The sequence below is a fragment of the Crocuta crocuta genome, unplaced genomic scaffold (assembly GCF_008692635.1).
Source record: "Crocuta crocuta isolate KB4526 unplaced genomic scaffold, BGI_CrCroc_1.0 scaffold133, whole genome shotgun sequence".
Lineage (NCBI taxonomy): Eukaryota > Metazoa > Chordata > Mammalia > Carnivora > Hyaenidae > Crocuta > Crocuta crocuta.
In genome coordinates, this window is record NW_027529438.1 from 3,043,269 (window position 1) to 3,055,295 (window position 12,027).

Consider the following 12,027-nt stretch of genomic DNA (forward strand, 5'->3'; position numbering starts at 1 on the left):
GAGAGAGAGAGAGAGAGAGAGAGGGAGAGAGAGACTCCCAAGCAGGCTCCACACCAGCAGCATGGAGCCCGACACAGGGCTTGAACTCGTGAACCGTGAGATCATGACCTGAGCCGAAACCAAGAGTCAGACACTTAACTGACTGACCCACCCAGGTACCCCCTTGCCTTTTCTTTATCAACACTGTATCCTTAAGATCCTTCAATAACAAGGGGTGCCTGGGTGGCTCAGTTGGTTAAGATCCTTCAACATCACCACATGAAATCTTCTCATTTGTTTTTATGGCCACGTCCATTTTTACTGTAGGAGTAGTCAACAGATTTTCTAATATGTTCCCTACTAAGTAATTAAACTACTTCCAAGTTTTTTGCCATTATAAACAATACGGTGATAGATAAATGTGTACCTATCTCATTTCACTTGTGTGTTTCCAAGTTGACGCTAGAAGTGGGGCTGCTAGATCAGAATGAATATGAATTTACAATTCTGTGAGAATTACCAATCGGCAGGGGAGCCTGGGGGGCTCAGTCAGTTGAGCATCTGACTCTTGATTTCAGCTCAGGTCATCTCATAGTTCATGAGATCGAGCCCCGCGTAGGGCTCTGTGCTGAGAGTGTGGAGCCTGCTTGGGATTCTCTCTTTCTCTCTCTCTGTGCATCCTCAGGCTCTCTCTCAAAATAGATAAATAAACATTACAGAAAAAAGAATTACCAATCTGTCTCATAAAAGTTCAGCAATTTAAACTCTCTCCAATGGTGTATAAAAAGTATTTTCCTGTACTCTACCCATAAGAGAGTTATTATTTTCTTCACAGTCAAAGCATTAGGTAACAAAGATCTCACTGTGTTTTTTGTTTTGTTTGAGAGAGACAGAGGGAGGGAGACAGAGAAGGGAGGCTCACCCAAAGTGGGGCTCGCCTTCATCCAACGTGGGGCTCCAACTCACAAACCATGAGATCATGACCTGAGCCCAAGTCAGCAGCTTAACGACTGAACCACCTGGATGCCCTCACCATGTGGGTTCAATAAGCATTTCAGTAAATGAGAATGAAATATATGAGTCATACTTGCATATCCTTTTCTATAAACTGTCCATCTACATCCTTTACCCATTACTTACTGGGCTGACTTGTAAGAGCTCCGTCTGTGTTGCGAGCTATAAGTTAAAAAAACCTTTTTCCCTTTATTCTCTTTATTTGGAACCTCAATCTTCATCTTGATTTGGAGTTTATTTTGGTCTAAAGTGGAAGGTCTAAATCCAACTTCCTGCCCTACCCCCACCCAGATTCCAAGACAGCTGTCCGAATACAATACATAGGATTTCCAGCTAAGCAAATTTCCCTAACTCTGGTAAGCATTGCCTGATGACCACCTTGCTGATCAGAGCTAACAAAGGCATTTAATGCTACTATACTGTCTGTGGCACTTCAGTTCTTAAAAGATTCTTAAACACTAAGATTTAATAGCAACATTCGATTTATTTAGAAGCAGAAAACAAGTGTTATACAACACGATACAAAGAAAAGAGCAGGCATAATATGCCCAAAACCGATTCGAGAAAGCCCACGCTTTCTCGAGTTTTAGAGATAACAATTACCGGTGGACAGAATTAGGTGACTGAGACAGTAAGTAGATCGGCATGAAGGCCGTAAGCGGTACTGCCAAGGGATTATTCAGAACCCCTGGTACCATAATGACCTGATTAAAACAGTGTTGAAGACAAGACTGTTCCGTCCCATAGAGAGGTGCCCTGCCCAGCCGAGGCCGCAGATTCTCACAACTACCACCGATTCAAAGAAATCATGCTTGTGTCACTGGTCAAATAACGACATAAATCCCGGGGACGTAAACTAACCTATCCTTACAGACAAAGCGTGATCAAGTTAGCTTGACCTGTAATCGTTTAATTTCCCACAAAGAAAATGTTCAGTATGAAACAACAGGTACTTTTAAATTTGGTTCTGCCCTAGCCCATTCACCACTCTGCTTCCAGAACACTCTTAAGACCCAAGTCTGACTAGGTCACTTCCCTATTTTAACTTTTTAATGGCTCTTTCTTGTATTCAACCAAGAACGAATATTCGTTGAGCACTTATACCACAGCCAGGGTCTGTTCTATCCCTGACGCGCAGGTTCTCTTGCGTCATATTCCAGTGCTGCCATCTCTGGGATAAAACCCACATTCTTTAACACAGCAAACGAGTTTGTTACAGATCCGTATTCCCTGCTATTTCTTCAGCCTTACCTGACCGCTCCCCAATAAATACCCTAAGACACAACCACAGCAAACAGTTTGCCGTTTTCAGAAAAGGCCACATTTTCTCTCATCTCTGTACCTTTGGGCCACTTCTGCAACATGAGTTGCCCTCAACTCCTAGCCAAGCAGCTCCAGTTAACCCGGCTCAGACATCACACGTCCAAAGAGACTCCCTTATGGGGTCCTCAACCTGAGTTAAGTAGCCCCCTCTCTGCCTTTGTACATTACTCTACCTTCCCTACATTCCAATTTATTAAAACCATAATCATCTGTTGATATAAATGTCTCTTGCAGGGGTGCCTGGGTGGCTCAGTAGGCTAAGCATCTGACTCTTGATTTCGGCTCAGGTCACGATCTCATGGTTCATGGGTTCAAGCAAGCCCTGCGTCCGGCTCTGTGGTGATGGCACAGGGCCTGCTTGGGATTTTCAATCTCTCTGCTCCTCCCCTGTTTGTGCTCTTCCTCTCTCTCAAAATAGACAAATAAATAATAGAGTTAAAAAAAAAAAAAAGACATGAAAAAAATTAAAATGTAACTTAGGGAAGAGTTACCTTTTTTTTTTTTTTAAATGTTTTTTATTTATTTCTAGGAGAGAGAGAGACAGCGTGAGCAGGGGAGGGTCAGAGAGAGAGGGAGTCACAGACTGAAACAGGCTTCAGGCTCCGAGCTGGCAGCCAGCACAGAGCCCGACGCGGGGCTCGAACCCACGAACCGCGAGATCATGACCCAAGCGAAAGTCGGACGCTTAACCGACTAAGCCACCCAGGCGCCCCAGGGAGCAGTTACCTTCATATTCCTCTTCGTTCTCGAGATAGTCATCGTCCAGCACATTCAGGAGTCTCAGCACTGGAGTGGGGAGCATCACCAGATCTTCAATATGAGGGGCTGTGAAGGTTCATCACAACATGGTTAGATATACACTCACCCAAATGCACGGATGCACACTAGGCAGAGCAGCACGGAGACAGAACGTAAGTGGGTTCTGATGTTTTATCTGATTGTCAAATGACCAAGGAGGAAAAGAGGACGCATTCAACTTACCGAAAGGAATGCTGAAGAACGGACTGCACAATGCCATCTCAGCCGGGATTCTTCTGCCTGGGTCGTCATGGAGCATGCTAAACACACAAACAGGCACCTCTGTAACTATCGTCAAACCGTGTGAAAATGGAGCCACTGAGGAAAATTAAAATGTCTAAATGTTCATCACAAACACTAATTATGTTAGCCTGGCTACTGGATCAGTCATCCACAAAATAGATAAATGCTATTTATCAGTAAGTGGTTCAAGAACTCATGATATATATCTATGACACAATATTATATTCTAATTATTTATTATTTTTTGAGAGAGAGCACACACACAAACAAAAGAGAGGCAGACAGAGACAGAGAACCCCAAGCAGGCCCCTCGCCATCAGTGCAGACCCTGACGCGGGGCTTGAACTCACAAACCTGAGATCATGACTGAGCCAAAATCAAGAGTCGTATGCTTAACTGACTGAGCCAGCCAGTCGCCCCCAGATACAACTATTTTTTCAATTGGGGGAAGAATGGGAAAAGCACATGCAAAAATAACCATTTTCAGTAATCTTCCTAGAGCATTATTATCCTGAAACTTAATTCTGCGACTGATTTAATGTAAGGGGGAATAAAGCAAATGAGCAAGTATAAAACATTCTAACATTCCCCTTGTCCTTAAGAACCAGAATTCCTGACACAGGAGAAAGATGTGTAATAAAAGTTAAATAAAAACTCTGTGGTCTTGAATCTGAATTGGGAATATCAGTACGAACTCTGTCCATTTACAAGGCCTAGAAACAATGACCATCCCAGTAGCAATGAGTATTCCTATATGATTTTTTAAGTATTTATTTACTTTGAGAGAGACAGAAAGAGAACCAGCCCCCGGGGGAAGGGGCAGAGAGAGAGGGGAACAGAGGATCCAAAGCAGGCTCTGCACTGACAGCAGTGAGCCAGATGCAGGGCTTGAACTTATGAACTGCAAGATCATGACCTAAGCAGAAGTCAGATGCTTAACTGGCTGAGCCTCCAGATACCCCTAGCAAGGAATACTCCTAAAACTCAGATTGTGGTTCTAAAATCCTACTTCCTACTAAAAGAACATGCTTCTCAGAGAAGTGGCTATTTCCAGGTCTGAGGCAGGAAATGTGTAAGATAAAATGGAAATACCTTGTCACACCAGATAGCAAGGAAGCTATAAAAAGGTCCAGGCACCTGGGTGGCTCAGTCGGTTAAGCATCTGACTTCGCCTCAGGTCATGATCTTGCGGTTCATGAGTTCAAACCCCATACTGTGCTCTGTGCTGACAGTTCAGAGCCTGGAGCCTGCTTCAGATTCTGTCTCCGTCTCTCTCTGCCCGTCCCCTGCTCACACATTCTCTCTAATACAAATAAACATTTAAAAAAATTGAAAAAAAAAAAAAAGGTAATAGGGTCTGCACAAACCAACTTCTGCTGGCCGACATTCAGCAAAGATGGGCCAATTTTAGCTTCAGTTAGGATAAGAACTGCAATGAGTTGCAGTTACCAAATAGCGATACGTTGAACTTTCCACAGGGAATGATCCCCTTTGGAGGATGACTGGGAATCAACACATTATGAAAACTAGTAAATAGAGAAATCAAGCATTTACTTTGTCTTTGATTAACCAAACAAAGCACGAAAGACAGAATAAGAATTTCACTGTTCTACAAACCCTAAGAAAGTAATGGATCCAAGCACCGGATATTAACAGTTACTAAGACATAAACTAGAGATAGCTATACTACATGCCTCCTTCATGAGAGAACACGATACCATCTGTAGTCTTTCCTCCAACCTCCCCCCGCCCAACCGTCAATGCTCCAGATACAACTACCGATTTAGAAGAAATAAACGGAAATACATTAAACGATACCAGGGTTAACGCGGTCAGCAAAATTCAGACGGTGGACAGCTATACCAGGCCAACAACCCAATAAATAAGGGAACAACAAGTAAATAAGGGGAAAGCGGGTAAGAGATGGAAAAGGGCCTTTCAGATTAAAAGAAACTTAAAAGGGATTTCTTTGTTTTAGAAGACCAGCGTTAAAGCATGGTGTGTTAAGATACACACTATAACAAAAACAAGGAAGTAACTGCCATAAAGGTCAGGGTAGTGGGCACTTTCAAGGAGGCAGAAGGGTTTAAGATTAGGATGGAGACACAGGAGATTTCTGGGGTAGCCAGCAAAGTTCTGTTTCTTGACCTTAGTGACAGATGCAACAGTTTTCCTAAGGATTCATTAAGTTACACAGTTGTTTTCAGTGTCTGTGTTTTACTCTACAACAAAAAAAAGGTTCAAATGATCTGCATATGTACATGGCAAAATATGTGGGAAAATGCCGAAAAGAAATACACCAAGTGGTAACACTAGAGAGCAGGTTTATAATTTTTATTTTGCTGATCCCAATTCTCTGTAGCTTCCAAATTTAGTACTGGCTTGTTGTACAATCAAGGGGAAAAAATAAAATCCCAAAGTCAATACCAGAACTTACATGATCTGACTTCCAAGTTAGAACCTGTCACATAATCTCACAATGCCATCTTTTCTCTGTAAAACGCAACTTGTAAATCTGATACCAATCCGACAGTAACAGCTATTCAAAACCAATTTGTAAAACACACACATGTACAAATAAGTGCAAGTAAAACTGTACATTCTTTTCTGGGTAAATTCTGTGGCTTCTGATGTTAATTTCCTGGTTTTGATATTGTATTACAGTTATGTAAGATGTTACCACTGGGGGAAACTGGGTGAAGAGTGCACAGGCCTCTCTGTAACATTTTTGCAACTTCCTTTAAATCCCTAATTATTTCAAAATAAAAAGCTGTAAACAAAACAAAACAAAACAAAACAAAAACCTACTTGGAAGACTGTAGGGTCAATATTCCAAAGAAAGAATGCTGGCTTGATCTAGAGATCTACCCTTTGGCAACATAATAATTAATTTATTTATTTCCGGCCCATAATGAGAGAAATGTGAAAAGTTAACTATTTGATAATATACATGATGTCTTATTTTAAAATATCTAATGTGGTTGGACCCACTCAGGAAACAAAAACAGTATTTCTGTCCCCAGAGTTTTCCACAGTAATTCTTTAAAGCATGGCTGCCTTATTTTAAACTCTTCTTGGTAGTCCAAAAGCAAGCTCAGTCTTTAGTTAATAAACACTCTCTTTAAAAACCTACCTTCAAAAAGACCCTAAAAGAAACAAACAAAAAACAACCAAAACCCTAATTCCCATCAGGCACGCAGGACGGCCAGAGCTACAGGAGGACAGACATACAGCTGCGGGGAAGGGCCTCTATGCGATCACCAGAAGTAACGGAAACGCAGTCAGTAAAAACAAACAGGCAAACAAACAAAGCCCACATTCATACAGTACATGTACACACGTACACACAGGAACTTTAAAGTACACGTAATGTACCTTTTGATAAGGTCTCTTAGGTGATAGGCTGGAATTGCGGCATTCACCACTGCTTTACTGGCAAATATGTGATCAATAATAGCAGAACTGTTTGCCTAAAAAAAGGGAGAGAAGTCTTCCTTTGGTTATTCGGTTCAGTTGGTATTTGCCGAGTACCAGGCACACAGCACTGTGCTCCTTGGTAGGTAAAATGCAACAGGAAACCCTCTCTTCCGAGAGTTTACGATCTGAATGTGCGGAACATAGAGCTTCTGGAGGAGGAACGTTTCGTTCTCTACCCTCAGCACCTACCACAGTGCCTGGCGCGCTCGAGGACTATTTACCAGGTGAAAAAGTAGGAACAAATGCCCGAGCAGCCACGCAGAAACAAGGTCTGAGACCCAGCGAGACAGTGGAGGCGTGACAGCTGAGTTGGGGTGTCTTAGTGAGGAGGCTTTGAGTGGTTTTCAGATACAAATCAACTATCAAAAGAAAGCAACGTAGTAGTTTAAGATCTGCATCTGCCACGTTCGGACCTTGAATCCTGGGGAACATAACATTTTCTCCCCGAGTACCACGCTTCCGCAGAACGTGCACGTGTATACGAGTCAACATACGTGATGCCATCCTGATGGCTGAAATTTTCAGTACTTACTCCAAGCCACATGCTATGCTAAGAACTGGTATCATTTACTCTTTAACCTCAATACTTCTGTGAGAAAAACGCTTTAATCCTCGACTGGCAGCAAGTCTGCCGTGACTCAGTTGCCCTGAATAACTCACTGAGCGGAGGAGGCAAGATGCGGACAGTTTGACTTCAGACCCTAGGCTCATACTCACTTGGCAGTTTTGCCTCCACAGAAGGTGATTAAAATACAAAAAAACCTGTTTATATTTAGAAGGGAGAATGGGGGATTTCACTAATGCACATCATGCCTCCAAATTACATACAAAATGCCTGAATGCGACCTAGTTCTGATCGGCTCTGGGCCAAGCAGATATAGTCCAAAGTCTCAAAAAGTGTCAAAACTAACGCAGGTAACGGAGGTGTATTTGGGTCAGCACCGAACAAAGACTACCGGGCCTCCTGACGGTCTGAAAGTACGATGTGCAGCAAGGACCCGGGGTTTACTTGCATGGCAGTATTTTGTGCCAAAAGTAACTCCTATGGGTGAAAACGTACCTTCCAGGAATACTGCCAGAAATAGAGGACTAGGGGTTGAGAAGAACTAAGACCGTTTCTAGTACAAGAGCCCTTCACAAACGATACACTCCTAGATACTCAAAAAATACTTGTTGCTTAAGATCAAAACCACATACTGATTGCTTAAGAACAAAACCAACGATTCCTCAACAGGGTATAATTTGCCAAACCTCTAGCCTAAAGGGGAATGGTATCATCTCAACACGGCAGCCCCACAGTACATCTGAAAACACAGCTAATTCCTAAGTAATGAACATACATTAAGTCCATTCTTATGTCAAAGATCTGGAACTTAGAACTCCCGTTCCCACAAAAACAATGCTCTAAGCAGCACTCGCTTTACCAGCATAGCTCATCTATGGAATGTACGTAAACGTAAAGCACTGTGGAACACTACCCTCTGCGTGGGATGAAGAGTATGGGGCCCAGCTCTGAACATCCAGGCATACGATCTGGAGCAAGTGGTTAATCTGTCTATGCATCCAGTTTGTCATCTGTGACAGAATGACTGATACACTTGCTAATGACCTGCACAGAATTGTTAAGAAATTCAGTGAGGCTGTGCATTAAACTACTACGAAGCATTAACTACAAAACTTTACGTAAACATCATTTAACTTACAGTGTACTGTTGTGTTAGTAATAGCTTAGGATGTAACGTAACTAAATTACTAAACAAAGGAAATCCCTTGTGCCTTTTTGGAAAAATGCCTGTGTTCATACTATCCAGCCCTTTCCTGCACACCAGGCCCTGGGCTAAGATCAGGAAGCATGCAATACTCACAAGCCCCCTGGAGTGATGCAAATAAATAGGGGCACCAAAGGCGCCAGAAGCACAGGAAGAGGAGTATGTTAGGGATGAAGCAGAGCCCCCAGTGAGACTCATAAACTGAGCACTTTTAAATGGGAATGAAGGACGCCGGACGAAAGCACCGGCGCAGTTTACCTTCCATTCCTGAGATCTGACTGTGTGTTTCAGTTTCATTCCTGAGAACATTTCCAGTAAAATGATTCCGAGGCTCCAGAGGTCCACGGCTGAGGTGCACTCCGTGTCGCTCTGCAGGCCAGCCTGGGCCAAGCAGTTCTGCAGCTCTGCTTCTGGGGCCCGGTACCCGTCCGTCTGAATATATTTCACGTCCTGAAGAAGAGGAGTGAATATACAACCAATAAAACACTGTTCCCTTTGCTTCCATCCCTACGATGTATTTAATTCTCTAAACGTGTAATAAGCCACCGCCAAACCGAATGCCAATGAATTTTTAGTCCTTGGCTACCCTAGTTATTTGGCTCATTAACTGGGCAGTTCTCACAGGCAAACCACACGCTTTCCATACAGCTGCTCGTTCCTTCAGATAATCGCGTGCCTGTTGGGCACTGCTGATAAACACGGACACTCTGCAAAGAGCTGATGAACTGTAGAGAACGGAGAGTTTGCCAGAACTGCCACACGCCTTCCGCCATGAGACAGAGCCCCAACACTGGAGATGCCAGTAAAAATAATGACCTCTTCATTAGTTGCCCTACCTAACACAAACACACATCCTTTTCTTACATGGTGGCAACGAAATTCCTTTTATGTGCTTCACCCCAAACCACTTAGTATTTTACTATTTAAAAAAATTTTTAATGCTTATTTATTTTTGAGAGAGACACAGAGTGTATGAGGCAAAGGGGTAGAGAGAGGGGGAGACACAGAATCCGAAGCAGGTTCCAGGCTCTGAGCTGTCAGCACAGAGCCTGATGTGGGGCTCAAACTCACAAACTACAAGATCATGACCTGAGCTGAAGTTGGACACTTAACCAACTGAACCATCCAGCCCCACACCCCCATTTAGTATTCTAGACAGAAATATCTCTAAGGCTCGGGGCACCTGGGTGGCTTAGTTGGTTAAGCCTCCAACTCGGTTTCGGCTCAGGTCATGATCTCACAGTTTCGTGGGTTCGAGCCCTGCGTGGGGCTCTGCACTTATAATGCAAAGCCGGCTTGGGATTCTCTCTCTCTCCCCACCTCTCTTCCCCTCCCCCACTGACTCTCTCTCTCTCTCAAAACAAATAAATAAACTTAAAAAATTTTTTTCTTAAAGAAAAGAAAAAGAAATACCCTAAGTGTCTACCAAAGAGCTCCTGTTTTTAAAGTATTTCTTACCTGATTGCCTTCTTTGAAGCTAAGTCCAAAGTCAATGAGTTTAAAACATTCATTCTCTGCGCTCCACAGTATGTTGCGTGGTTTGAGGTCTGCGTGGACATACCCCTCGTGATGGAGAAAAGCCAGGGCCTCCAGGACATCCCTGGCACAGTGCTGTATCATCCACATAGAGCAGCCCTGATGACTGGAATACAGAAGCAATTCCGAGACGCTGACATCCAGGAGTTCGAGCAGCAGACAGCGTGAGGGCACATTTGGAGAGAAGTGAATTGTAAAGACCCCGTACAAAGTCACTAGGAAAAAGGAAACGAGTTATAATGTAAAACCCGGCTCTGAACACGCTACAGCACAGATCACCGCAGCACGACTTTGGGAAACTCTAGAGAAGGACAACTCAGATGAGCAGTGAAGCTTCCACTGCAATTTCTTTTTCCCAAAAGTAAAATTGGGGGGGGGGGGGGGGGGGGAAACTGGGTTATTTTAAAATGAGAAAATCTCCAACAGTTCATCAGTGGTCAAAGATATTAAAGATGCCACGATAATTCAAAGTGAGTATCGCTAAGTGGTCAGTGATGGGTGAACACGCACTCGCGGTACCCAGCCAGAATGATCACAAGTAAAATCCAAATATTAGGGACTCTTAGTGCCACGCCATGTGAAAACAAAATTGCAGACTCGTTCTTGATCCAAAACAGCACTCTAGGGAGTACAGGTCAGGGGTAGAGCATTAGACTGCAACAGAGCACTCTATAATCTAAATAGTAAAGACTGAAAAAACAAATAAATATTAAAAGCGATTAAGACCTTCAAGATGACAATTTAATCTAATCTTGTAAAAATTCAACAAGTCCTTAGGCTTGTGAAAACTGCAAAAAAAATTTCCCTTAAATACCAGGGTTATGTACATCATCTAGAAAGCTTTAAAAAAAAGAAAAAAGAGGCAACACTATTGATGAAGAAAATCTTCTCCAAAATGGTAATATGAAAAAGGTCACTCTTCAGATTACATATAGATTATGCGTGCCAGGAAGTAAGACATTATCTATTAGCCAAGCTATAACTGACTACATACACTCTGTTAACGTAAGGGCAGCGAAGGTTCTTTTCACAAATCAATGATCAGTAATCATTATATATCTTCTACTCTGAACACAGAGTATTGTGTAACACAGACCTACTAGGGTCAAAATATACTAATTTTCCTACTTCCCATAAGGGATCCTATGTTAATACTGAGTCACTTCTCCCAAATCCATACTAAATATGCACCAGGTAACATCTGTGTGAGTTAACAGCCCTAGAAGGGCTTCTAGCCCTTAATTATCCCAAGCCCTAGAAGTATTTCTCATTTTGCACGGGTACCGGAAGACTCAAAAATGTCCATACAAGACATGAGAAATCTAGCAAAGATGTGCCTCCTTTCGCTAGAAAAGGGAGCTCTGTGCTAACGTGAGTACAACATTTTCTGAGGAGACCCGAAGCAAAGCGGATCTTAACTGAGCATCTATTACGTGACACGGGGCTAAGCCGACCACCAACTCCACCCCACCGCAGACCGGGTGAAGGGGGATGGGAAAAGGGCCAGGATCGGGGGACGAGACGGCCTGACCCACGTCTCCCGCCTTAAGGACGGAAGGGGAACGCCAGGCCGAGGTGGGGGGCCGGAGGGGGAGGTGTACGGCCGGGCTGGGAGCTGGGCAAGAAGGGAAGGAAGGCGGCGGCAATTACCGATGTTCCTGTGACCCTGCAGCTGCTCCAGCGCCGCCCTCTCTTTGCGGAAACCGTACTCGGCGGCCGAGGCCGCAGCGCCGGTGGTTCCCGGCGGCAGGAACTGCTTGAGGGCGCCGGGGGGCGAGCCGGGGGTGGGGCANGGCTCCGCGCCCCACGCGCAGCCGGACCCCGCCATCGGTGCGGACGGAGGGCGCTGGCACGGGAGCTGAGGCGACGCCCGGGGCAGGCAGGCCGG

General features: G+C 44.0%; 1 protein-coding gene across 1 annotated transcript in view; it reads right to left on the reverse strand.

Moving 5' to 3' along the window:
* Positions 1-11,967, reverse strand: part of UHMK1 (U2AF homology motif kinase 1) — a 23,409-nt gene extending 11,442 nt beyond the window's left edge. Inside the window, exons 1-6 of the mRNA XM_077760009.1 lie at positions 11,790-11,967; positions 10,062-10,354; positions 8,862-9,053; positions 6,733-6,827; positions 3,298-3,374; positions 3,043-3,141 (exon numbers count right to left, since the gene is read on the reverse strand). Coding sequence (XP_077616135.1) covers positions 3,043-3,141; positions 3,298-3,374; positions 6,733-6,827; positions 8,862-9,053; positions 10,062-10,354; positions 11,790-11,967 — 934 coding nt within the window. The remainder of the gene's footprint in view (positions 1-3,042; positions 3,142-3,297; positions 3,375-6,732; positions 6,828-8,861; positions 9,054-10,061; positions 10,355-11,789) is intronic.
* Positions 11,968-12,027: the final 60 nt, after the last annotated feature.